The following is a 25,518-nucleotide window of genomic DNA, read 5'->3' on the forward strand; positions in this document are numbered from 1 at the left end:
GTTTATAGATTTGAAAGCCAATCGATTGCGACTTTTATTATGACATGCCATATGTGTACACTTATCTATCTATAATATTAACTAATTAGAAAAATTAGATTTGTTTCTAAGCTGTTGGTACTCAGAAAACTTTAACTATACAATTAACCAAAATAAAATTACAGTTTTGGTTCTAATTCTTCTTGGTCTTTCTTCTCGGAGGCCCTGTTGATTTGGAGGAGCTCCTGCGGCAGATAAGGATTAGAGCCACAATTGGCAAGAGGATAAGTGCCAGAGCTAAGCCCACCATGTCCAGCAAGTAGAGCTGGTACCAGGGCATCTCCACGCCAGCTGCCACCAAATGAGGAGCTCCTCGGTGCTCGATCACATAGTTGATCCAGTACATCGCAGTATCCATAGCTTTAAGGGGCCTATCGCGGAATACCTTTGAAGCCTGCTTTATTTTGATCCTATACTTTGGATTTTCGATCAGCTCAAGCAGTGACTTCCGCAGCTCATCTGCAGTTAGTTTTCGGTAGTCCAGACCCAAAGCATATCCTGCCCTTTCGCCCAGATTAATGTTTAGATGCTGATCACAGTAGACGGGCATTCCTAGAATTGGTATTCCGTGGTAAACTGCTTCCTGGGTGCCAAAGAGTCCACCATGGGCAATGAAGACCTTGACATTGGGATGCGCCAGGATGTCGGCCTGAGGTAACCAACTCTGCACCTTCACATTGGCAGGCAGATTGGAAATAGATTCATTTTCGAACTTCCACAGAACGCGCTGTTTCAGACTGCCAAAGACGTCCAGGAATATCTTCAGTTTTTCGGGTGGCATATCTGCACTGCGAACTTGGGAGCCTAGAAGGTCGAGTTTAAATGTTATTTGTTATTCTTAAACTGTAAACTATTAGGTTTTACAAACCCAAGCTGAAATAAATAACTCCATGGCTAGCATCATCCAGGAATTTCTGCAGGTTCACAGGCAAATCCTTTGCAGGTTGAATGTGCAGTCCGCCCACTGGAATCATGTTAAAGGAAATGGGTCTGGGCGATATCAGTGGCACATAGTTGTTTAGCAGGATGACTGAGATATTGCGCTCCAATTCTTTGACGGTGGGAACTCTATCGAGCAAGTGGGAGAAGTGCTTTTCTAGAATGGCATTTTGCTGGGGATAATATGAGAACTGCCTAATGAGATCCTCGGCACCACTGATGGCCACATTTCCAATTCGCTCCCACGGAGACATGCGATCCGTATAGGGCATAAAGCCATGGGGAACATAGGACCACGGAGAAACGATGCCAACCAGTTGGCTAAAGAAGTTGGAAAAGCCCAGGGTCGACATGGTTATGATGGGGATCTGATAGAGGTGTCCCAGGATGAGGGCTCCCTCGTTGTAGAACTGCGGTGCCAGCAGCAGATCGTACTTTCCAGCCTTATTCTTTTCATTGATTAACTCCTGAACTCCTGGCTGTTCAAATGCAAAGTCAGTGCTACGAATACCCATCATATTGACCAGCTGGATAAAGGTCCAACTCGATATATCGGTCATCTCGAGCACGCTGTTGGTGTTCGTTATCTCCTTGGCTAAAAGTTGGGAAATTAGTTCATTTACATTTACATATTTTAACTTTACTTACTCTCTGGCCAGAAATCATATTGCGGGATCACAATTTCCCTGTAGTTCGGTCCGAGGTTTTCCTTGGCCAAGGTGAAAGGTGTGATGAAAGTGACTTCATGTCCTTGCTTTACCAGCTCCCTGATGATGGCATTGGTCATCATGAAATGGCTTTTCCCGGGGAAGAAGAAGGCTGCCAGGATGCGGGAACTAGATCCAAAGTCCAGTTGCTGAAGTGCCACCAGGCTCAAGAGTAGGATGTACACACCACTTTTAAACTGCAAAATAAATATTCAAATTGCAATAATTAAGGCATTCACTATATTTATGTCATGCCATGTCATAATCTTATCAACTAGTTCTTAACTAGAGGTATCATTTTCTCAAAACTGGGAATACATTTCGATTTGGCAATCTACAGATTACATCTCTTTAAAATATGTAGGGGATGAATAGTCCAAAATTTGTTGAACTTTAATTACTGCAGTTTTGGGTTCTAAACATTTATATACAAAAGATGTGCAAACCATTTTAATTGCAAAATTGGTTTCTTCCTTAGAAATAATCAAGAAAAGACGTTTTTCTTAAATCCTTTAAATAATTAAATATATTGATTTGTCCGTGGTTCGCACGGGTCGAGTACTAGGCCAACACTAATGACTGAAGAATCATAACACAATCAAGCGTCAAATTTATGCAAGAAACATAATTATAAATAATCTATTTTTAAATGTAAAATAGCCAAAAATAACAACCAATCCCATCTGATAAAAATCTCTTCTCTTTTCACTACGACGACAGCTTTTCTATTTTTTTTTCATTATTCTTGGTTTTGGCTATGCTTACTTCTTCTTTTATAAGATATTGAGTGTTTTACGGCATCCAACAAAATTCTAAAGGTCATTACGCCTTGAAAATAAAATAAATTATATTTTTAAATTAACTTTTTAGTTTATTCCTTAAATGATTTTTGCACCAATCACGTTGATGATCTGACGTTATTGTTACAATTTCTTGATTAAAAACACACTTTGAAGAAAGCTCTAGATCTAGATGACACGTATAGGTAATTATATAGGTGCTCTATCGCATCTCACGAACCATTTTAATTCCGGTTGATTTTTTGTAAACAAGCGAATCAATCGACGACTTTTAAACGACTGCGAATGGGGACTGATAGGTCGTTACTGCATGTAGGTGGTTCGATCTGTATATGCATCGTTCCATATCGACCTGACGAGCCCCTTTTTTTTGCTCAAAAGATTTTTATACATCAGCGACTTTAAATGACTACTAATCGGGACTGTTAGTTCGATTTGCCTATCTGTCGTACGATGTAGTAATTAATGTAGTTAGTTAAATTAAACATTTTTTAAGAAAAATATAATTGATTTATTATTAAAAACAAAAAATAAAAGAGTGTTGGTCAGGTTGATATGGTATGTCATATAGGTAGTATAAGCCCGATTTGATTAGCATTTTAATCACGATTTGTTGGGAGTGCGAACTAGTTTTGCATGCTAAAGTAAAAACTATGATATTGAAAGAAATCTATAAAAGTTTAAAATGTAGTCAAATGAAGTGAAAAGAAATATAAATAGAAATATGGTAAACGGTAAAGTTAAAATTTACATATTTTGTTCGTATTGGCATAATTGTGCTAATCATCATTTCGAAAATTTTAGACCAGTTTTTTTGTTTTGACTTATAATTATAGAGCATTACTAGCCAGGTCAATTTATCTGCAAAAAATGAGCATCGGACATTTTAAAAAATGTTCGCAAATAAAACAAAAAAAGGATGAAAATCGTTAATAAGTTTACTTTATCCTAAAACGTACAAACTCAATTTTAAGGCCAAAAACAACAGACGGAAAATTTCATTTCATTTCTCAGGTTTTTCGAAAAAAGGCTTACACTCAAAAAGGAAGCTCTGAAACTAAAATCTTTGAGACAAGTTTAAAGTCTCTCTGTGACTAGCTATCCAAACTGAGCGAAATACGATTAGTTTGTTTTATTTTATATTTATTTATAAAGTGGTTAACAGACTTATGGGTATCTGATAGTCGAGGAACTGGTTTATAGAGTTCCTTCTTTCTTTAATCTCTCTTAGTTTTAAAGTTCATTCGCCATATAAAGATTACAGCAATCACTGGCAAAATAATGATAGCTATTCCAAGAACGATAATGTCCAGGAGGTAGAATTGATACCATGGAAGTTCAACGCCAGCTGCCACCAGATGGGGAGCTCCATGGTGCTCAATCACATAGTTAATCCAGTACATCGCCGTGTCCATAGCCCCAAGGGGTCGATCGCGGAACACCTTTGAGGCCTTCTTTATGTTATTTGCGTATTTACGATTCTCAATCAGTTCAAGAAGCAGTGCTCGCAACTCTTCCACCGTAATACTCCTGTAATCCAGGCCCAAAGCATATCCCGCTTTCTTTCCCTGATTAATGTTGTGGTGCTGATCACTGTAGACAGGCATTCCTAGAATTGGTACTCCATTGTACACCGCTTCCTGGGTTCCGAAGAGTCCACCATGGGCAATGAACACCTTGACATTGGGATGCGCCAGGATGTCGGCCTGAGGTAACCAACTCTGCACCTTCACATTGGCCGGCAGATTGGGCAGAGATTCATCCTCGAACTTCCAAAGAACACGCTGTTTCAGACTGCCAAAGACGTCCAGGAATATCTTCAGCTTTTCGGGCGGGAGATCAGCACTGCGTACTTGGGAGCCTAAGCGAGAAATGAGTTATGGCATACGTTTTAAATTGACTTCTCAAGAGAAAGCACACTCACCCAAGCTGAAGTAAATAGCTCCATGGGTAGCTCCATCCAGAAACTTCTGAAGGTCCTCCGGCAACGCCTTCGATAGCTGAATATGCAGTCCACCCACAGGGATCATATTATATGCCATGGGTCTAGCCGAAGCCAATGGCATGTAGGTGTTCAATAGGATAGCAGAGATATTTCGCTCTAGTTCCTTTATGGTCGGAACTCTATCGAGCAGTTTGGAGAAGTGTTTCTTTAGGACGGCATCCTGACCGGGGTAGTAGGAGAACTGCCTGCTAAGATCATCTGCAGCACTGATGGCAGCATTTGAAATTCTCTCCCACAGCGACATCCGATCCGTGTAGGGCATAAAGACATGTGGGACATACGACCATGGAGACACTATACCAAAAAGCTGGCTGAGGTAGTTGGCATAGCCAAAGGTCGAAACCGTTATGATGGGAATCTGGTAAAGGTGTCCTAGGATCAGAGCACCCTCGTTGAAGAACTGCTCCGCCAGCAGAAGATCGTACTTGCCAACCTTATTCTTTTCATTAATTATGGCCTGAATTCCCGGCTGCTCGAAGGCAAAGTCCGTGCTTCGGATACCCATCAGTTGGACCAGCTTAATAAAGGTAAAACTAGGCACATCGCTCATCTCCAAAATGCTGTTGGTCTTGGTTGATTGCTTAGCTGATGGATTGAAATTAATACACTTAGTTAATTTATTTGGTTTTGGGGGGTCACTATCACGTACTCTCTGGCCAGAAATCGTATTGAGGAATCAGTACCTCCTTAAAGTTTGGTCCCAGATTTTCTTTAGCTAAGGAGAACGGAGTAATGAAAGTAACTGCATGTCCTTGGTTTACCAGCTCCCGTATAATTGCGTGGGTTATCATAAAGTGGCTCCTGGCTGGAAAAAAGAAAGCGGCCAGAATTCGATGGCCAACCGACATTTCCAGTTGCTGAAGAAGCACTAGGCTCAAGATCAGGATAGGCAGAAAACTGCATGATTTCTATAAAAAAGAGCTTATCTATAATTTCGATACATTTTTGGCTTATTATTTTGTTATATGATGATTTATTGGTTAATTTTTAGATTTGAGATTCGTTTAAAAGTAAGTATAAAAAACCGAGTTTAGCAAGTTTTAAAATACAAACCATTCTTGTTCCGTAGTGGTTGTTTCTTTGAGACAGTTAACAAGCGACTCAGTCGAAGTTTTTGACACCAATGGTTTAAATTTGTTGATATAGTTTAATAAGTCAATTTAAAGTCAAAATGTAAATCTGCTTTTAGAGGCTTCTAAAGGCTTAATGGATTTTAAATTTTCTTAGCCTTCTTCTGTTTTTTGTTGCTGTTGCTGGGCATTAACAATCTAATAGCCAACGAGAGGACCAGAATTCCACTCAAGGCAATGATGCCCGCAAAAGCCACCACATCCAGCAAATAGAATTGGAACCAGTTGAGATCGAGGCCTGCGGATCGCATGTGCGGAGCACCCCGATGTCGGATGACATATTCGATCCAATAGACGGCACTTTTTCGCGGCTCCAGCGGACGATCGCGAAATATGTTCGAGGCCCTCTGAACGTTCTCCTTATAGGTGGTATTGTGAATTAGTTGGAGCAGGGATTCTCGGAGGATCTCCTCGGTAATCGACTGAAAGTGCAGGCTGATGGCGTAGCCACCCAAAACCGCTTTGTTTATATTCAGGTGCTAAAATACCAATCGGATTTATAAATAGGATAGAATAATGATTCATGTGCGAGGATTTATCTACCTGATCACAGTAGATGGGTATGCCCAGCATTGGAACAGCATAGTGAACTCCCTCCTGGGTTCCAAACAGTCCGCCGTGGGTGATGAAAACCTTCACGTTGCGATGGGCGAGAATATCCGCCTGGGGCAGCCACTTCCGCACCATCACATTTTCCGGCAACTGGCGAATGCTCTCGTCCTCGAATTTCCACAGCACCCGCTGTTTGAGGGAACCGAATACCTGCAGGAACAGGCGCAGCATCTCCACGGGCATATCCTTGCTCTGGACATTGCTGCCCAGGCTGAAGAAGATAGCCCCCTCGGTGGCCCCATCTAAAAACTCCTGCATGTCAGCCGGCAGAGCTTTTGGGGGATAGATGTGCATGCCGCCCACCGGCACCATGGCATCCACCGTGGGACGTGACGTGGTCAGCGGGGCGTGACTGTTGAGCAACATCACTGAGATTTCCCGTTCCATTTGCTTGACCTTTGGCACCTCAGCTGGAAGACACTTGAGATAGGTGACTTCTCCAAAAAAAAAGAAAACCCCCACCTTAACTCACCCAAAACGGGCCCAAAAAACTCCCTGACCACGGCGTCCATTTTTGGGAAATAGTTGAGCAACCTATCCATGTCTTGGTAGAACGAAACGTATGAATTCTTAACCCTTTCCAGGAAAGTCATGCGATCGGTGAAGGGCATAAAGCTGTGAGGCACAAAAGACCAAGGGGTAATCAGACCCATCATCTGGCTCATGTGGCTCTCATACATCAATGTACTCGTTGTGACCACCGGTATTTTGTAGACATGAGCCAGGGCCAAGAAGGCCTCCTGATAGAACTGTTCAGCGAGGAGAAGATCAAAGACCCCATGCTTTTCCTTTGCATTAATGAGAGCCTGAACCTTGGGCTGTCGTAGAGCATGTTCCGTTGTCTTTACCCCAATAATCTCCAGCATTTTTAGGAAATCATAGTGGTTCAAGCGAGTCAACTCAAACAAGTGGTGGGCTTTAAAGTTCATCTTAACTGGTTCCAAAAGATGATAATAATGAAAAAATCTGTAGATCTAAAATATAATAATACTCCACTCACCGTCTTGCCAATAATCATAGACCGGTTCTATCAAAATTTCCGTGTAGTTGCTGCCAAGCTGCTCTTTTTCCAGAGAAAAGGCCGTTATCATAGTCACCTGATGGCCACTTTCGACGAGTTCCCTTATCAATGCATTGTGCATCATAAAATGAGATTTGCCTAACCCAAAATAAAGTATATTTTTATGTACCTATACATACTTCCAGTTTAAAATGGATTACCTGGATAGGCATACACAGCTAGTATTTTATATCCCTCAGCTAACTCTAGCTGGGTATACAAATTTCCAGCTAGGCAGAGATAAAATATTGTTACAAAATGCATCCTTACAACTTTAATTTAAGTTCTAAAATATTATCTTCGTGGCTAAAATCTGATTTTATCTCTAGCTTATTTCACGGTCCGTCGCTGTTGAGATTCAGAATTCAACTTCCGCGTTCTAGCCAGCGACAAAACCCCGAAAACTAACTTAGCTTAGACTAGACTGCTAACTCGACACAAAGTTAGTGTTTAAATGGTATAAAATTAAGATATAAAGGTGTTTCAATCTGTATTTGGGTTGCTCTACATCGACCCGACGAGCCCCCTTCTTTATGTAATAAAAAGTTAACAAGCGACTCTATTAAAGACTGTCAAATGACTGCGAGTCGCGACTGATGGGTCAATTTGCATATATGCAAAAATTCGATTTGCATATAAGATGTTCCATGTTAAAAAGACATCCAACGTTTTAGCCTATAAAATAAAAAAAAAAACAAGAAAGGAAGCTAGCTTCGGCCAGCCGAAGCTTATATACCCTTGCAGATCATTCCTATTAATTAACAAATCGAAAAAATGTTCAATTTTCTAATATTTCTCATTAATTTTCCGATCGTTCCTATGGCAGCTATATGATATAGTAGTCCGATTTTTTAAATAATTAATTCGAAATTCAGAAATATTTAAAAAATAACATCCCCAAAAGTAGAAGGTAATATTTCAAAAAACACCGAAGATAGAGTTTTTTAAAGTTTTTTTTTCCGCTCCTTCCTATGGGAGCTATAAGATATAGTTGTCCGATCCGGTCGGCTCCGACATATATACTACCTGCAATAGAAAGAAGACTTTTGCGAAAGTTTCGTCCCGATAGCTCAAAAACTGAGAGACTAGTTTGCGTAGAAACAGACAGACGGTCAGACGGACAGACGGACAGACGGACGGACAGACGGACATGGCTAGATCGACTCGTCTTGTGATGCTGATCAAGAATATATATACTTTATGGGGTCGGAAACGTCTCCTTCACTGCGTTGCAAACTTCTGACTGAAATCATAATACCCTCTGCAAGGGTATAACAAGAAGGGAAGCTACCTTCGGCCAGCCGAAGCTTATATACCCTTGTAGATTAAAGAATGCTTACTCGGTGCAGTTCCAGGGATTCCAGATTCAGCGTTTCTATTTATTAGAATTTTGTTTTTAAGTAGTCAAAAATCAAAACGCCTACTTCCTACAAAGTTACAATGAATTTTCTTATATTTGTTTGAATATTCCTATGGGAGCCTTAAGATATAGTGGTCCGATCCAGCTCGCTCCGACATATGTACTACCTGCAATAGAAAGAAGACTTTCGGGAAAGTTTCATCGCGATAGCTTTAAAACTGAGAGACTAGTTCGCATAGAAACGGACAGACGGACAGACGGACATGACTAGATGGACTCGGCTATTGGTGCTGATCAAGAATATATATACTTTATGTGGTCGGAAACGTCTCCTTCACTGCGTTGCAAACATCTGACTGAAATTATAATGCCCTCTACAAGGGTATAACAAAATGTGAAGCTTTTTGGGAAAAATATAATTGTATTCTATAAGACTGACCCATAGCAGAAATCGTTCTTTTACTTCAAAAAAAGTGGAGCTCAACGTGCGCATTAATAAAATAATAAGTGATAGTTGGTCGGGTTGACAAGAAAATTGAAGATTTGAATGTTTATTTATTTTGAAACCGGTTAACAGAGTAACGGGTATATGATAGTCGAGGCACACGATTATAGTTTTTTTCTTATTTTAATGTCTTCCTAATTTAAAGATCGTAAGCCACTTATAGATTACAGCAATCTTAGACATGTCATAGAAATCGCACTTAATTAGGGTAGAATTTGCATTATTGTACATTACTTACATTACTGCAAGTAAGGATTCCGCCTGAATCCAAAGATATCTGTGAACCTGTGGCGCCTCTGTTTATACTGACATTTCTGACGCTCGTCTAATATACCCCGCTTATAAAGTTTAAAGCGTAGACTATTGCGAGGATTGATCTTTAAAACCTCAGAAATTAATTTTTCTTAGCCTTTTTGTGCTTTTTGTTACTGCCCATCAGCAATCTAATAGCCAAAGAGAGAGCCAGAATTCCAGCCAAAGCAATGACGGCCACGAAGGCCACCACATCCAGCAAATAGAATTGGAACCAGTTGAGATCCAGGCCTGCGGATCGCATGTGCGGAGCACCCCGATGCCGGATGACATATTCGATCCAATAGACGGCACTTTTGCGCGGCTCCAGCGGACGATCGCGAAAAATGTTCGAGACCCTCTGAACGTTCTCCTTATAGGTGGTATTGTGGATGAGTTGGAGCAGGGATTGTCGGAGGATCTCCTCGGTAATCGACTGGAAGTGCAGGCTAATGGCATAGCCACCCAAAACGGCTTTGTTCATGTTCAGGTGCTAAAATACAGAAAAGGTTAACTAATAGAATAGGATTGGGATTTATCTCCAAGTACCTGATCACAGTAAAAGGGTATGCCCAGCATGGGAACAGCATAGTGAACTCCCTCCTGGGTGCCAAACAGTCCGCCGTGGGTGATGAAAGCCTTCACGTTGCGATGGGCGAGAATATCCGCCTGGGGCAGCCACTTCCGCACCATCACATTTTCCGGCAACTGGCGAATGCTCTCGTCCTCGAATTTCCACAGCACCCGCTGTTTGAGGGAACCGAATACCTGCAGGAACAGGCGCAGCATCTCCACCGGCATATCCTTGCTCTGGACATTGCTGCCCAGGCTGAAGAAGATGGCCCCCTCGCTGGCGCCATCCAAGAACTTTTGCATGTCAGCCGGCAGAGCTTTTGGGGGATAGATGTGCATGCCGCCCACCGGCACCATGGCATCCACCGTGGGACGTGACGTGGTCAGCGGGGCGTGACTGTTGAGCAGCATCACTGAGATTTCCCTTTCCATGTGCTTGACTTTTGGCACCTCAGCTGGAAGACACTACAAGTAGGTAACTTCCCCAAAAAAGAAAACTCTGTTTCCTAACTCACCTAGAACGGGGCCAAAAAACTCCCTGGCAACCGCATCCATTTTTGGGAAATAGTTGAGCAACCTGTCGATATCTTCATAGAACGATACATAGGAGTTCTTAACCCGCTCAAGGAAACTCATGCGATCGGTGAAGGGCATGAAGCCGTGAGGCACAAAGGACCAAGGTGTAATCAGACCCATCATCTGGCTCATGTGGTTCTCATAGCCCAAGGTACTCGTCGTGACTACGGGTATTTTGTATACGTGAGCCAGGGCCAAGAAGGCCTCCTGATAGAACTGCTCGGCCACGAGAAGATCAAAAACCCCCTCCTTTTCCTTCGCATGAATGAGTGCCCGAACCTTGGGCTGTCGTAGAGCATGCTCCGTGGTCTTTAGCCCGATGATCTCTAGCATTTTTAGGAAATCATAGTTGGTCATGCGGGTCAGCTCAAATAAGTGCTGGGCTCCAAAGTTCAGCTTAACTGGTTCCGAAAGATGACAGTGATGGATGAGTCTGGGGATCTTCCATAATAACACACCACTCACCGTCGTGCCAAAAATCATAGACCGGTTCTATCAAGATCTCCGTGTAATTGCTGCCGAGCTGCTCTTTCTCCAGGGAAAAGGCACTTATCATGGTCACCTGGTGGCCACTTTCGACGAGTTCCCTTATCAAAGCTGTGTGCATCATATAGTGCGATTTGCCTAAACCAAAATTTAGAATAGGTATACTTTTTTTTTGTTTTTGTTTTTCAAATACTTTACCTGGAAAGGCGTACACAGCCAGTATTTTAGAACCCTCGGCTAATTCTAGCTGGGAATAGAAATTTCCAGCCAGGAAGAGATAAATTAATATTACAAACTGCATCTTTGCAACTTTAATTTCCATCTGAGGAGAAACAATTTTCTAAATATTTTTGTTTTGTCCAGTTGAGATTTATTATCTTCTTGGCTTTCTTCTTGTTTATTACACGGTCCGTCGCTCTTGAGATTCTGAAACCAACTTCCGCGTTCTAGCCAGCGCCAAAAGCCCAAAAGCTAGCTTAGCTGAGACTGGAACTGCTAACTCGGCACGAAGTTCATGTTTAAATGGTAAACAATTACGATTAAATTACTGAAACAGATAAATCAAAATAGATTTTCAAATAAGTAGGCCGGTCGTCAAGTGATAATCTTCCGCTGTTCAATTAAGATTGCAAACATTTGTGAAATACAAATTGTTTACGTTTGATAAGGTTACGTAATCAGCTCGCTGATATAGGGAGGCAATTAAATTGATGTTCGCGTGCCTGAAAAGCTTTTCACTTGCTTGGAGAAAAAATGTGCCAGATGTCACTACTTGAACCTCTGAATGAATACTGAACTTGAGCTGTAGTTCGATCGCAGCTTTAAATGCGTTGTGATTCCTCGAAATATATAAGAGATTCGGCTAGAGAGTTCCCATTCGAATTCCCGAACAATAATAATAATAATAAAGCACCCGCTTTACATAAGCTTTCTTAATCGTTTTATTTTCATTTTTCAAACGTATTTTGCATTTTAATGTGTGTGTTGTCCTTAAACGCTAGGTATTAAGCAATCGGTACATTAGGTGTAATTAAATTAAGTTAAATTAGAATGTATATCCTATAATGCGATTACTTGTCAATGAATTTACATTTTCATATTCGATACAAATTGTTTAAATTATTCTCGTCTTTATACAAAAATCACGTTCGATTCGTTATGTATTCTCCTTGTGTCAGTTTTGTTATCTGTGTTAAAATGTTTTTCCTTTCGATTTGTGTGTGAACTTTGTTCGAGTTCAATTAAAGTTTAAGTACTAACTTGATATATGCAATTAACAAACTCCTTCGGCTAGCCGTAGAAGAAACATCCTGTGTGCGGGCGTCCAGGAATTTCTAGTTTCTAATTATCCATTTTCCAATTTGAACTTTTTTCATTGCAGAAACTTGAAGGTGAAGTTTTTGTGGCGAGCAGGCGGCTGATATGAGTTATAAGTCTAGGCCTTAAAGCTAAGGGGCTTAAGTGAAATTCAATTTGCGGTTGTACGTATGCAGGGGGGCTGGGTGGTACATATGGTATATGGGCGATATGTGGGTGATATGTGCGAGTGGTGTGCTGAACTTTGTGCGAAAGCGCCGGGCTAATTGAGGCCAGTCGTCGGGATAAATGACTCAGGCGGAAGCTGCTGGTGCTACTGATGCTGTTGCTGGCTGCAGTCGGTTCCATTCCATATGGATGAGCATATGGTGGGCTCCTCCTTCTCCTCCTGCTCCTCGCTCCTCGTCCTTTGTGTTGCTTTTCCCAAACAAAAAGTAAACAGAAAGAAACATGGGGCCGTGATAAATAATTCCCCGATGACTCCTGCGGTGGCACGTGCCCAGAATCGGCTAGGCGTTCCCTAGATGTACTTGGATATGTAGCGCTTCTGGATGAGTCGGCCGGCCTTGCGCTTCAGTATGGTGAAGCGTATTAACTGCTAATCGCTGAAGTGCGGCGAATGCGGCGGCACACGTGGGTACAGCTGTGCGTGAGGGGGAGGAAAAAAGAAAAAAGGAGTTGGCACTTAGTTCCCATCCTGCGTACGTGGCGGCATTTCATCAGCTCCACAGCTGACGATTGGTACTCACCCCCAGGAGATTGCGGGGCACGTAGCCCTCCTCGCCGCCGGCATTCCGTGCCCACCACCACTCGTTCTCGGCATCGTCGCCCTTGCGCAGTACGATCAGGGGCTCGTTCACGTGGAAGGAGAGTTCATCGCCGTTCTGGGCCTCATAGGAGAACACCGCATATACGTCGCCATTGTGCAGGATGCCCAGCTTCTCCTGGATGCCTGTGGGTGAAGAGAGCATTTTTATTAAATTGTTATAAAGGCTGAGATACACATACAAAATTATGGTGTAAGGTTTTAGAAATTTTGAAAATTAAAAATTTAATGTTTCTTGATATATTTTTTTTTTTAAATTTGTGTCTAATACTTTTTGAGATAATATCGATAGTCATTTACAATCGATATAATCGATACATTTCCGATAATATCGATTAATAACTTAATAATAATAACTTATTATGTAAAACGATATTATCCATAGTAAAAGCATAGATAGTATCGATAGTGCTGTGAATATGTTGATCTTTCTTTATTGATTTGGAAAAACATCATTAGTTTTTGCTATCGATATTGATAACTATCGATATTATCGATATAAATAAAAATGGTCTCACATCGATAATACATTTTTTGTAAAAGGATATCACCGATGTTTGAGAAATTTAAAAACCATCGATACTATCGATTTTTTCTATATTATTTTTTATATTCCCATCAGAACAGACCCCTGTTATCCCTACTTACTGTACAAATACTCGGAACAGCCATCGAAGCCCTCCTCATCCTCCTCGCACTTCTCCGCCGGCGTCTCGTGATCCGACAACGTGGAGGCAAACAGGCAGGCGCCGCTCTCCACCAGGAACTTGACCATCGACAGATTGTTGCAGCTGGCGGCACAATGCAGTGGCGTCCAGCCATCCGAGTCCTGGGCATTCACATCGCAGCCAAACTCAACGAGGAATCTGAACCAGAGAGAACAGAAAAGAAGGGGAAACCGTAGTGATTAATTGGATTGAATAAGGAGCGCTGCGCCGAAGGGCAAATGTCACTCACTTGACAATGTCAAAGTGGCCGGCACAGATGGCATTGTGGAGCGCTGTAATCCCCTCATCGTTGGCCGCACTGGGATTGGCCACTTGCATGGCCGTCTTCTTCACCAGCTCCAGTTCCCCCTCCAGACTGGCGTCCAACAGGAGGGCCAGGGGATCAAAGCTCACTCTTCTCGCCAGCTTGGGTTTTCCATTGCCCCCAGTTCGCTCCTTGATGTTGCTGGTTGTCGTGGAGGCTGTTGTTGTTGTCACTGAAGATGTGGCTGTTGAAGTCTCCTGCTGACTGGCTGGGATGTGCGATGTGGCCACCGCCATGCGATCCGTTTCATCCGCACTGGATTCACTGCTCGGCGAGTGCTGCGATGAGTTGTCCTGCTGGCTGTCCGCTGGCTGTCTAACTGCCAGCTCGGATTTTCGCTGATTTTGCTGCAGAGGCGCCGGCGGCTTCTGTTGGCCATTGGAGCTGGATTGGCTGGACTTGAGGCGAGGCTGCTCGAACAGTGGCTGCTTGCGGATGGTCAGGGGCTTGGCCTTGATGGGCAAATTGTCGTTGATGTTCAGCGATTGCAGGCCAAAGGTGGCCGTCTGTGTCTTGGCAGCAGGCGCAGCTCCTCCTCCCGATCCTCCCGTGGATCCCGTTCCTGTTCCCGAACCCGATGAACTGGCCTCCACTGGCGAGGGCTGCTCGGTGGGCGACATCTTGCTGGGCTTGGGCGGCAGGGCGGGTCGGGGATCGGTCATCACCACATTGGGCGCCACGCGGTTCACCTTGGGGCTGTAGGTGATCATTTTGGGTATGGAGCTACCGGCGCCGCTGCCGCCGACGGATGTGGGCGCCACACTGCTAATGGGCTTGCGTGGCGGCACCGCCAGATTGCTCACCTGCACCTGGAGCGGCTTGGAGGCATTCGAGACGGCCAGGGCCACCGATTTGCTTATGGCCCCCAGTGGCATGCTGTGCACGGTGAGCTGCTGCTGGGTGTTGCGTTCGGAGAGAGTTTCGCTGGTCACCGAAATCTCGTTCTTCTTGGCCTGCTGATCCTGCTGCTGGTTATCCTTGGTTATCGCCTGCTGGTTGAGTTTGTTTATCAGGGCGGAGGCGGAACTGCTGGAGGAAATGCTCTTGGGGATTTTACTGGCATTCGTGGAGGCGGGCGGAGATGTTGTTGTGGATGCCGCTGCTGCTGCTGTTGCTGCCTCTGCAGCTGCCTGAGCTGCTGCTGCTGCCGCCGCCGCCGCTGCTGCTGCTTCGCGATCCCTCTTCTTGGGTCCCACTTCCGCATAGATATGCGTCGTACTGTCCATGGCCTCCGTTTGCGCCTGCTTGCGCAGCTCAGCCTCCGTCTTCTTCTTGGCCAACTTGGACTCGTCGCTTTCGCTGCTGGAACTGGCACTGCCCACGGGCACGGGCACAGATCCCGCAAAGAATCCGTTGTTCTGGGCCAGCTTCATGTGCGTCAGGTCCTGGATGAGCTGGTTCTGCTGATTGGTGTTGGCCGTGGCCGCTGCATGCTTCATCCCGCCGCTCAGATAGCTGGCCGTGCTCGTGATGGTGGACTTCTGGGGCGTGTGGATGAATGGCTCCACGGCGGCCACATTCCCGCGAGCTCTTCCTGCGGCAGCGGCGGCGGCAGCAGCTGCCAGTTGATTCACCTGCTTCTGCAACAGCTGCTGCTTCAAGGCGGCCACTCCGCCGTGTTTGGCCACACTGTTAGCAGGTTGCTGGAAGGCCAATGTCTGCTGTTGCTGTTGGGCAGTCGCTGCTGCCAGTAGTTGAGCAGATTGCACATGCAATTGTTGCTGTTGCTGCTGCTGTTGCACCGTCGGCTGTTGCTGTTGCTGCTGCTGATGTTGCTGATGTTGCTGCTGCTGCTGGTGATGGGTGTTGGCCTGCTTTTTGCGCTGCAGGCGCGTCTGCAGCTCGTAGATGCGCTGGTCCACCGACCGGAGCTCCGCCTGCCGTTGCTGCAGTGCCTCACGTTGCATGTGCAGCCGTGCATCCTGCTGCAGCGACAACTGATTGCGGTACTACAATAATAAACAATAGGTTAAACCCAATTAGTGGCTTCTTTGTTTCGCTTCACTCACCATCAGTTCGCGGCGCAGCTTCTCCAGCTCCCGGGACGCCTGAGGGGGCAGGGCCTGGCCCACTCCGTTGCCCGCCGCTGCTGCCAGGATATTCACCGGACAGCGACGGTCACGTCGCAGCTCCTCCAGCTGCCGGGTGAGAGCCTCCACCTTGGCCACCGCCAGACTGAGCTCCTTCTCCTTTTCGCTGAACAGCGCTCGAATCGAGTCCAAGTCATTGCCTACAAAAAGTTGGGATACAAAATTGTTAAGGAAAATAAAGAATGTAATCTATGAATATTTCCTAACCCTTACATTACCCCTAAAAATCCCTGGAAAAATCTATTAGCATTTTCTGCTCCCTAAACATAAATACCCCCTTAGTATGGCTATTATCTCCTAGCTATAATGTTTAATCTCTTGCGCTTATTAAGGCGCTCCACCTCTCTCACCAGTAAATCTTAATTATCCTTCGGCTGAAAAACAGGCTGAAACAATCTGTAGTTAGGCACTTGATTCTTGATTAAGGTGGGTGCTTCCTTCTCGAGTGCCCAGCTTAATCAACAGCGTTATAGCGAACCATTCCTTCACCCCACTAACTATTTTATAATCGCCGGCCGCCGCCTGCTGGTCGCCGGTGTTTTCCTTTCGTGGATTTGGGTTGCCTGTTCAAACTAATTACAGCCACAACACAGGGCGCCAGCTCATTAACATAATACCCTTGTATGGAACTGTGTGTGCGGGCCAACATCTTCTTAGCCATGTTCAGGAGGCGTTGTTCCCGCCCACAGGCAATCATAAAGGACAACAAAGTGGCACACATACATAAATTAAATTCACACACGCGAGGGGCGATGAGGATGTGGGTGGGACTGGGCTTGCCAGGCCACCACTCAACACGGTTTTAACACATGTTAATTCACCCAGAGAACCAGAGAACCCCTCTTCTCCACTCAGCCAGCGGTGCTTAACTCAATTGGAGAGGGAAGCTTGGGACGGGATGGGAATAGGATATCCCAAGCAGATGCACTTGGTGGCACTTCGCCACTGCCCCTGAAACAAGCCCCCTCAAAACCCACCCCCTCCTCCTCCTCCGCCCTGCACTGCACAAAAGTTGCATAATAAATAAGGGTCTTGTAATTTGAAACTAATTTATAATACAAAGCAATGGGGGAATACTTAATAGTTGTTTGCTAAATTATTAAGATGATTAAATATTAAACCTGAATCAGAAAAGCATTTCAAAGGCGCAATACAAATGGAAGTTTTTTATATTTTCTAACTAGTTCAAAACTATTGTCAGATTTAACTGAGTTTGCTACAGAATGGTATTTAATTAAAAGTTAAAAATAATCCTAAGGTCTACACATAGACTTCTGATATATAGATATACTTTTTAAAGATTAAAGTGTTACTTGTAATATTTCTTAACAGGTTTAACAGATACACCTTGTGATGAATTTTCTTAAACTTTACTGCTCATATTTATGGTATGCAATTTAGTCAATTACAATTGGATATTTATCTTTTCCTCGCGTGAGTAATTTAATTCAAGGAAATGACCATAAAATCAGTATTAAATGGTTCAGACTATTTAACAATTTTGGATATTGCTAACAATTTTGATTGGCTTATTTTGGCTTATTGTCTTTCAATTACTCCCCCATTAACCACTTGACTGGACTGCAGTGCACTTAATAACAGGGAAATGGAATCGATTCTAGGGTCTAGCCTAGACGACTAAATATTAATTAATTTTACAAAATGCAGCCGGAGCTTAAGGGGAGCCCTTACACTCACCCCCAGTCTAGTAAGTTATAGAACTTTCGGCCAGTGTACTCACTCAGTGTGACATTGTAGGTCTTCTGCAGGTCCACTTGACCCCGCAGCGCTCGCAGGCGGCGCAGCTTGGACTCCTGGGCCTCCACCCGCTCCCTCAGCCGGCGGAGCCGCTCGCCCTCCGCGCTGGCCACTGCGCTGCGCACCTCCTGCGACTTGAGGAAGCGCAGGCGCTGCTCCTTGGTGGCCAGCAGCTGGTGCTGGCTGTCGATTTGCTGCTGCTGTCTCAATGCCATCGCCCTCAGTTCGGCTGACGTCAGCCTGCTGGGCACCTGCGAATGCAAGAAGGGGACCACATTGAGATTGAGATTAAGATTAAGATGGCGCCTTTGGATCGTTAGCGTGATAGGTCGCCCCGACGCCAGATAAACCCAAAAGTGAGAAATGAAATTTCACAATTTATAATCCGAGGCGTAACCGAAAAACCCACCCCGGGGAGGGCGGGAAACTCAAAAGTCAAACTGAAAGTTGTCAACGTTCGTGGTCAGCCATAAATCAAGTTATGCTTAAGCTAATTTCGGCTTTTTCTTGTGCCGCAGATTGGATTTGCTCCAAGGATGTAGGATGTAGGATGAGAGCCCTGAGATACCGGGATACTCACATTCAGCTTGGGCTCGGAGGTCACCACCACTCCTCGCGTGGGGCTGACAAAGGCCAGGGAGGCCGTCGATGAGGAGGATGCCCTGTGGGCGGGCATCAGCGACGCGGGCGGCATCTTGGGCAGATTGCCGGAGACGGGTCGACACACGCAGGTCAACATTTTCGACGCGCTCTTTTGATTTTTCGCTTCGATTTATCTTTGATTTATTTGAATTTATGCTTGGCTTCGGTTATTATTTAATGCACTTGGAGAAAACAACGCGGTTGGGGTTCTGAATCGAGTGAATATAGTTTCGTTTGGTATAAAAAATCATGGAATCTATAACTATCACAATATATAAGCCTTGGTGTTGCAGAAATAAATTTTTAAAGTTTCACAATTTATCCTAGCAATTGTCAATTGTGTTCTGGCCCTCAAAAGTAGTTATTGAATAAAATAAAACATCCCATTAAAATGTTTTGATAGATATTTTGTAAGTTTAAATACTGTCCTTATAAAAAACATCAAGCATTATCATATCTCTTCCTAATTTGGTTTTGTAATTTATTACTCAGAACTAGAATGGTTTAGTACATTATGTTCATTGATCAAACAATGCCCCTTTTGAAAGCAGTGTTTTTACAATTAATTGACTTAGTTTCTCAAGGACTCAATAGATCGGTTTTCTGAGTGCACTCCTCCCCGACTTCATTCTTAGTTGCAATTCCATTCACTGGCCTGCGATAGTGTCCTTGACTGCAGCGGCAAGGCAGCAACAGAAGCACCAAATTTGTGTGTTATTTTTTTATTGTTCAAGAAAATGTAGTATGGCGCAGGAGAGTTTGGCGGACCATGGCATGCAGCCCCCTCCCCTTTCCGGATCCCCTCGTGGAAAACAGTGGGTGCCAGTGGCAGTGCCAGCTGGCGCCAGTGCCTCTGCCTTGTACTCGTTAATGGATTTTCAATTCAGTGCCTGATTGAAAGCACACTTTGTGTGGCTGTGGGTGTGAATGGGGGTTCCTCTGTTCGTGGGTGTTGGCGTTGGATGGGAAAGTGCACAAGTGTATGCAGCCATGTGGTTGTTCTGGAGTGCGTGGGTGGATTTGGTTATGGGGTGTTTACCGAGCGCCCAAGGGGTTGTCAATGGCAACGGGCAGCGCTCCAAACAGCCGTGACAATAACAACGCTCGACGGACTCCGACTACCAACTGCTAAAAACAACAAGCGGCAGTTAGAGTCATAGTTGCGTGTACATAATCGCTGGCACTTACAATTACATAAAGGATACGGAAAAGGAGGGGTCAAGGAGTAAGTACGGAATAACCGGATAGCGGCAGATCTAGCCCTAACAGAGTCGCACTCGAACGGAAAACGCCATATATACCCATATCGCCATGCATATATATATCCACTCGACAGGCTAAAGACCGACTGCAAACAATAAAATGCCGTCATGAGGATTGGCCATGGACACGTCCCAGTCAGTTATCGAGTATCGTGTCTACTTCACGCCAACACTGGGGATAAACATGTCGGGTTTAATCAGGAATATCATTGTGGATTCAACGTTTATACGCCAATGAAGATACATATAAAATCTGTTAGGGAACAATGCTCAACATACTTTAATCCAGAAAACTGCATATATGGGAAAAAATATTACACAACTCGAGGAACGATTCCCCTATCCCTTTACCGCATTCTGAATTTAAAATCAGATTAACTATGAAATATATTTATACTAGACTTTCACTATAAATATTAATTTCCCCATAAAAAATATGATCAGCTAAACGAGACCTTCAGTTTACGTTCACTTAAAGTTCTTATAACAAAATTAACAAACAATAATTTTTAAAAAATTCAAAAATATTGATAATGTTATCTTGATAATATATATTTTATAGAAATATTTGGTGCTAAAAGTTTTTTTTAAAAATATTCCTAATATTAAACACCGAATGGAAAGACCAACCATAAAATGTTTAGCTTATACTATAATACTAAACATTTTTTCTCACTGCAAGCAGTTCAACCAGCCATCGACTTGCACTCGTTCCCATGGTGCTTTCTGCTTTTTGGCCTCGCCAAGTACAATTGGCTTTGGTCACCATCATCAGGTCCAGGGACGAATTGATGATGGCGATGACGACGATGGTGGCTGCAATGGATTGCCTTGGCAAGAGCTGCTTCAATTCTGAACCCCACAAGATGATCAGGCAGGGCAGAAGACAGACTGCAATTGATGCCCCAATCCACTCCCCTCACTCAATTTATTGCCCCGTTTTACTGGGTCACATTATACTTGTGTATGTTGCAAATAAAAAGAGAAAAAAAGACATACCTACATTACGGCAAAATGATACAAAAAAGACAAACATATGTCCTGAGACAGCGCGTTTCGCAGCTATAAATCACATGTAAAACAGCAGCCGTAAAGAGAGACATCAAATGTCCGGCAGTCAACTTTCAGTCAACCTCGCGTCGCCGATCTTCGAGGAAAACCATTTGCAGCTGTCATAAAGTTACCCATAAGCGGTTTGTCAAACTCCCCAGAACTTTGCAACTATTTAAAGACCAAGTTCCTCTATCTTTAGGCCATAGTTTTAACGAACTTGCTGGCAGCGTAATGAATTAATCTACTTTCCACCGATGCCATCTGCGCAAATATTTGCTCAAAAAAGCAAACTTTGCCGCACCAACAGGGCGGCAAAAAGCAAAGAGCTCAGAACTTGTCGAATGCATTGAGACCGCAGAAACCGAAAAACCAGAGGCACACGGCCCGAGCGATGAATGTATCCTGTAAATTCAATGTGGCGGCAGCCATCCAGCCAGCCAGCCAGCATTTTCGAGGAATATTTTCCAATTAACAAAGTTTGTCATAATAACTCGCTCGCTGGCAGGAATCTCCAGCATGTAACGAGCAATGTGCTCGGCGTTATACCCCCTTTTCCTCCTTCTCCCCCCGTCTCTCTCTATTTACATTTTTGCAGCCATTTATGGCGCTGACGAAGCTAAGCAGGAGGAGGAACAAGGAGCAAGCAGCCAGGAGCAGCTGAGGAATCGGCAGCGAAGGACACTCTACCCAGTCCCAAGAATTTCCGGCATTTTCGCTGGCGCAGCACAAAAAGCTAGCCACTGAGAATAAAATAGAGCAATATCAGTTTCAACTTGCCAGCTATACAAGCTTTGTTAACCCCAAAAAATAATTGTAATTAGATCACTTTGTTTTGGCTTTTAAAAAAACTACATTGATTTCAATTTAGGAGAAAGGGTTGAGGCAAAGCTTTGACCATATTCTTTAAAAATATGGTGGAACATTAGTTCTGTAGTTTTTTACAAATTTTTCAGCATTAAATTTAACAATATTATATTGTTTTTAGCTCATCTTTGGTCCAAAATACTTATAAGTATCCTACATTTTTGTAAAATAATTTTACTACATTTTTAGATTTATTTCTGCGACTCCCAAAAAGTATTTTTAAAGGTTTTTAATTTAAAATTAAAATTGTAATTAATGTTTCTCTAGGTGCACTCGAAGGGAGGCAAAAACGCAACTATTTATGTTGCACAGCGACGAAGTACCCCTTTACATTTTGAGAAGGCGTTTTTTTGGGGGAGGGGCTGCGAGGGCTAGGGGCGGGGGCGTGGCAGAAGCCAACCAATATAATTGTACATTGAAAGATGTCGGGGAAAAAGTCGCGACGTCGCTGGCATTGTATTAATGTTGTTGCCTCTGGTGTTGCTACTTCTTGTGTTGCTGCTTTTTGTTGGTGTCGGAGCAACAAGCATTTTATTGATTTTAGCCCCGTTTTCAGCCAGGAGGAGGCAGTCCTTTGCCAGGACATCGCGTGCGCTTACGTTTATTGCTAATTTTTTCCCCTTTTGTTCTACTTTTCTTTTGCGTCCTGTCGTAACTCGCTTTCCTTCCGCCATTTCTCCTCAGTTTGCCTCAGTTCTCGACAGTTTGCCGGACAGTGTCCTTGCTGCACATTTCCAAATCGATTACAAACAGGATATGCACTGCGGAAGCGTGTTTGATGGAAGTGCCAGCCGCAGCAAAACGATTAGAGGGGCCAACTGCCCTTAGAAACGCATAGAAAGGCATAGAAACCGCGCATCCCTCTGCCTCGCAGCACACACATCCGGCTGTGATCCCGTCACGGATTGGCATTGGGATTGGTTTGCCCGCCATCGCCTTTGTGGCCATTTTGTATTTTAATTAATTCCAGCAACTGGCGACGAGCGAAAGTTTTGCCTATGCGATAGAATGTCCGCAACTTTGGCAATTTGTGTGAAGCGATGGGAGACGAATGGGAGGCCCGCTGACGAAAACGAGACAAGGACACCTGAAACTCACATTCTCATAAAGATTTTCATTTACAAGCATATCGAAAGCCAGGGATACGAGGAGCTAGAAAATAGACCAAACATTTTTATTCCTTAGCTCAATGAAAATATTTCAAATGTTTTTGACATATTCCGAACCGAAACTTGAATCTAAAATATTTAATTTTGTCTGTGAACCACTAAAACCCCAGCCAATTGTGACAGATTTTCAGAACTGATAGAAACATTTAGCAAAAGAATAGTTATACTGCAGAAAAATAATCATTTTAACCGCACAACCAGAGCAATCCCGCAATTTGATTGTCAACCGAATTGTCGTTGGCAGTTGTGACATTTGTGCATCCCTGATAAAAACATATTCCCCTTAGTTGAACCGCACCACATCACACCACATATGGTAAATGCGACAAGGATCCTTCGCCTTTGGGTGGCCAAAATCAAGCTTCACTTTCGTGTTAGTTACTGGAGCAGACAGTAGTGGCACTCTCCAGCGACGTCCTGCTCCTTCTGCCCCCCGAACCTCCTCCTTCTCCTTGGCAAACGGTTTGTTCCAAGTGGTTTCAGTTGCGAGTGGCTTTTGCCTCGGCAAAAAGTTTCGCACACTCATGTCAAGGAAGGCGGGGGAAGGAATGGGCCAGGATGCGGGGCACAAGGGCCTTCGGTCCAACAAAAACCCTGCTAAGGGGCTTAAGTCGTCGCTCACGCGAATCTCTCGTCCCCCCTCTCACTTCTCACTTTCTCTCACACCCGAGAAAGTATTTTGACGTACTGCTGATGTCCGGCGGACTGCTGCGGTTGCGGTTCCGTACGGTTTGGTTTGGTCTCTTTTTTGGGGGGAACCCTTAACTTGGTAAACGACCATCATACACCGTTTGGAGCAAAGGCCGTCCAAAGACCACCGACCGACCATCCACACGCGTTGTAATTCCACTGACCCTCATTCAGCGAAGAAGAGAGTCCCAGTTCGAGTCCAAGTCCGTGTCGGCTTTTTCCCACTTTTTTCGGTTTGTTTTTTTTTGTTTCGTGCCAAATGCTTAACACTCAACAAAGTTGAGAGTTGAAGCAATTTTCCGCAAGAGTAATTAAAGCAACGGGCTGGCTGCCAAAAGGGGGGTTGTTTTCCCAGGTAGGGGGGTTAAAGGGGGTGTTGGTAGGCGCCTGTGGGTCAATTTACACGTGAGCAGCCTCTGACCTGTTTCAAATGAGCGAAAAAAGGAAATTCTACAAATGAAATACGAGTGCGTTCAAGGTCACAGAAATGTGCGCGAAATGTCTGCGAATCGGATGTAAAATACCAGCAAAAATAAGAACGTTTTATAGTTATTTTTTTAAATGCCTCCGATAAGCTGATTTAATGCTCTGAATATGATTTTAATGGTATTGAATTTTATTTTATTAAATAGAATTTAAAGTGACCGTTTTATTTTGTAATTTAATCTCACGTTTTTCCCAAAACAATTAAAAATGTTTTTTTTTTGTTCAACAAATTGTAATTGCCCATATATACAGCTAGAAATCACGTAGCATAAAATGTGTAAAACTTTAAAACAAATTGTGGCTTAACGAAAATGCAAAATATGCCAAGTATGGATTACAATTGACTTATATCAGAAACCCAGAAAAGATTACCAAAAAGTAAAATAAATAACTTGCATCAATGCTAAATTGAATAATTGCAGCTTTGGCTGCTCCTTCATAAAACCACTGCAGTATGTTGGCCAGAGGGAATCCCTTTAGCAAAGGACTTGACAGGAAATCCAATAAAGTATTTCGCAATGGAGCAATTCGAACACGACTCCCTTCGCATGCCTGCACTCATTCGAAAAGTGTTGCATACTTCTGAGGGCCCACAAATTGAGAACTTTCATATTGGATGGCAGGAGAAGAGGAAGGAATTACTTTTTGCTGTCAATCGATAGAGTTTGGCCCATTGAACTCAATGAAATATTCAGTCCCATTCAAACGCAATCAGCACTTAAACTGGGTATAAAAAAGGCTTAGCAAAGTTGCAACCTCAAAACCTAATATATACTGATGGCTTATTGGCATCGCAAATAATTTGCGTTAATTAAGTGACTGTCAGGAAATCGCAAAATACAAACAAAAAAATAAAGCCCCTGGAAAAAGGACGAGGGCGGTTCAATGTCGCTGCACTCGTTATCGACTGTTTGGCAACTTAATTGCGTTTGCTTTTGTAAATTTAATTTTAATTTAATGCTTTATTGAATTGCGTGGCTTCTGCCATTCACTCATCTCACACTCACACTCTCACTCTCATCCCCGTTTCATTATTGATGACAGAGGGAAAAAATCATAAAAACAATAATAAAGGAAAATAAATAAAAACCAAATTGAAGCATAAAATTTACACGCCTCTTTCTCCCGCGGAGCAATTGATTTAACACAATCATAAAATATATAAACAAACAGTGTAAAATAAAGGAATAAATAAATAAACCGAGATGGGCGAGTGCCACTTGGGCGTAGGGGCATTAAAAATTTA

At 43.6% G+C, this 25,518-nt stretch overlaps 5 protein-coding genes across 8 annotated transcripts in view; all 5 read right to left on the minus strand.

Annotated features, from left to right (window-relative positions):
• Positions 1-15: 15 nt before the first annotated feature.
• On the minus strand, positions 16-2,508 carry LOC108069834 (UDP-glycosyltransferase UGT5-like). The gene is made up of 4 exons (XM_044393046.2): positions 2,482-2,508; positions 1,627-1,882; positions 908-1,573; positions 16-843 (listed from the first exon to the last, which is right to left on the minus strand). Exons 1-4 carry the CDS (start codon positions 2,506-2,508, stop codon positions 173-175), a joined length of 1,620 nt encoding a protein of 539 aa, XP_044248981.1. The 3' UTR covers positions 16-172.
• Positions 2,509-3,622: 1,114 nt separating this feature from the next.
• On the minus strand, positions 3,623-5,398 carry LOC138912220 (UDP-glycosyltransferase UGT5-like; the record flags this gene model as incomplete). Its single annotated transcript, XM_070212112.1, has 3 exons — positions 3,623-4,346; positions 4,410-5,075; positions 5,140-5,398. Coding segments are annotated over 3 exons (1,569 nt in total), but the record flags the coding sequence as incomplete, so codon positions are not given.
• Positions 5,399-5,703: 305 nt separating this feature from the next.
• LOC108069850 (UDP-glycosyltransferase UGT5-like) lies at positions 5,704-7,556 on the minus strand. The gene is made up of 5 exons (XM_017160110.3): positions 7,454-7,556; positions 7,233-7,391; positions 6,705-7,166; positions 6,164-6,642; positions 5,704-6,099 (listed from the first exon to the last, which is right to left on the minus strand). The coding sequence occupies exons 1-5, from the start codon at positions 7,554-7,556 to the stop codon at positions 5,704-5,706; spliced, it is 1,599 nt and encodes a 532-aa protein (XP_017015599.3).
• Positions 7,557-9,188: 1,632 nt separating this feature from the next.
• Positions 9,189-11,865, minus strand: LOC108069987 (UDP-glycosyltransferase UGT5-like). Of its 3 annotated transcripts, XM_017160278.3 has the most exons (7): positions 11,742-11,860; positions 11,488-11,630; positions 11,282-11,405; positions 11,063-11,221; positions 10,537-10,998; positions 9,998-10,476; positions 9,189-9,941 (listed from the first exon to the last, which is right to left on the minus strand). In XM_017160278.3, exons 3-7 carry the CDS (start codon positions 11,403-11,405, stop codon positions 9,552-9,554), a joined length of 1,614 nt encoding a protein of 537 aa, XP_017015767.2. In that variant the 5' UTR covers positions 11,488-11,630; positions 11,742-11,860; the 3' UTR covers positions 9,189-9,551. The 3 variants fall into 3 exon arrangements, with proteins under 3 accessions (XP_017015767.2, XP_070070019.1, XP_070070018.1); XM_070213918.1 differs by having other exon boundaries at positions 11,282-11,630; positions 11,806-11,865; XM_070213917.1 differs by having other exon boundaries at positions 11,282-11,630; positions 11,826-11,860.
• Positions 11,866-12,006: 141 nt separating this feature from the next.
• Positions 12,007-25,518, minus strand: part of ASPP (Ankyrin-repeat, SH3-domain, and Proline-rich-region containing Protein) — a 36,286-nt gene continuing 22,774 nt past the window's right edge. Inside the window, exons 1-7 of one of the 2 annotated variants that reach the window (XM_017160181.3) lie at positions 18,687-18,922; positions 18,090-18,357; positions 16,268-16,488; positions 14,184-16,207; positions 13,875-14,092; positions 13,150-13,352; positions 12,007-13,043 (exon numbers count right to left, since the gene is read on the minus strand). In XM_017160181.3, the coding sequence (XP_017015670.2) occupies positions 12,999-13,043; positions 13,150-13,352; positions 13,875-14,092; positions 14,184-16,207; positions 16,268-16,488; positions 18,090-18,357; positions 18,687-18,845 (3,138 nt within the window). In that variant the 5' untranslated portion in view covers positions 18,846-18,922 and the 3' untranslated portion in view covers positions 12,007-12,998. Of the gene's footprint in view, positions 13,044-13,149; positions 13,353-13,874; positions 14,093-14,183; positions 16,208-16,267; positions 16,489-18,089; positions 18,358-18,686; positions 18,923-25,518 lie in introns of those variants that run through there. The other variant, XM_044393096.1, reaches the window with a different exon arrangement.

This window comes from Drosophila takahashii, chromosome 2R (genome assembly GCF_030179915.1).
Source record: "Drosophila takahashii strain IR98-3 E-12201 chromosome 2R, DtakHiC1v2, whole genome shotgun sequence".
NCBI classification, from domain to species: domain Eukaryota; kingdom Metazoa; phylum Arthropoda; class Insecta; order Diptera; family Drosophilidae; genus Drosophila; species Drosophila takahashii.

Bases quoted from the DNA above. Each gene is read 5' to 3' on its own strand.
- LOC108069987 (XM_070213918.1), bottom strand. From the start codon at position 11,405: ATGGAAATTAAAGTTGCAAAGATGCAGTTTGTAATATTAATTTATCTC. The intron at 10,999-11,062 runs GTGAGTGGTGTG...TTTCGGAACCAG, and splicing joins CTATGATTTTTGGCACGACG to TTAAGCTGAACTTTGGAGCC. The intron at 10,477-10,536 runs GTGAGTTAGGAA...AGTGTCTTCCAG, and splicing joins GTTTTTTGGCCCCGTTCTAG to CTGAGGTGCCAAAAGTCAAG.
- LOC108069850 (XM_017160110.3), bottom strand. From the start codon at position 7,556: ATGCATTTTGTAACAATATTTTATCTCTGCCTAGCTGGAAATTTGTAT. The intron at 7,167-7,232 runs GTGAGTGGAGTA...TTTTGGAACCAG, and splicing joins CTATGATTATTGGCAAGACG to TTAAGATGAACTTTAAAGCC. The intron at 6,100-6,163 runs GTAGATAAATCC...TTGGTATTTTAG, and splicing joins TACCCATCTACTGTGATCAG to CACCTGAATATAAACAAAGC.
- LOC108069834 (XM_044393046.2), bottom strand. From the start codon at position 2,508: ATGACCTTTAGAATTTTGTTGGATGCC. The intron at 1,883-2,481 runs GTAAAACACTCA...TTTATTTTGCAG, and splicing joins TTAGAATTTTGTTGGATGCC to TTTAAAAGTGGTGTGTACAT. The intron at 1,574-1,626 runs GTAAGTAAAGTT...CCCAACTTTTAG, and splicing joins ATATGATTTCTGGCCAGAGA to CCAAGGAGATAACGAACACC.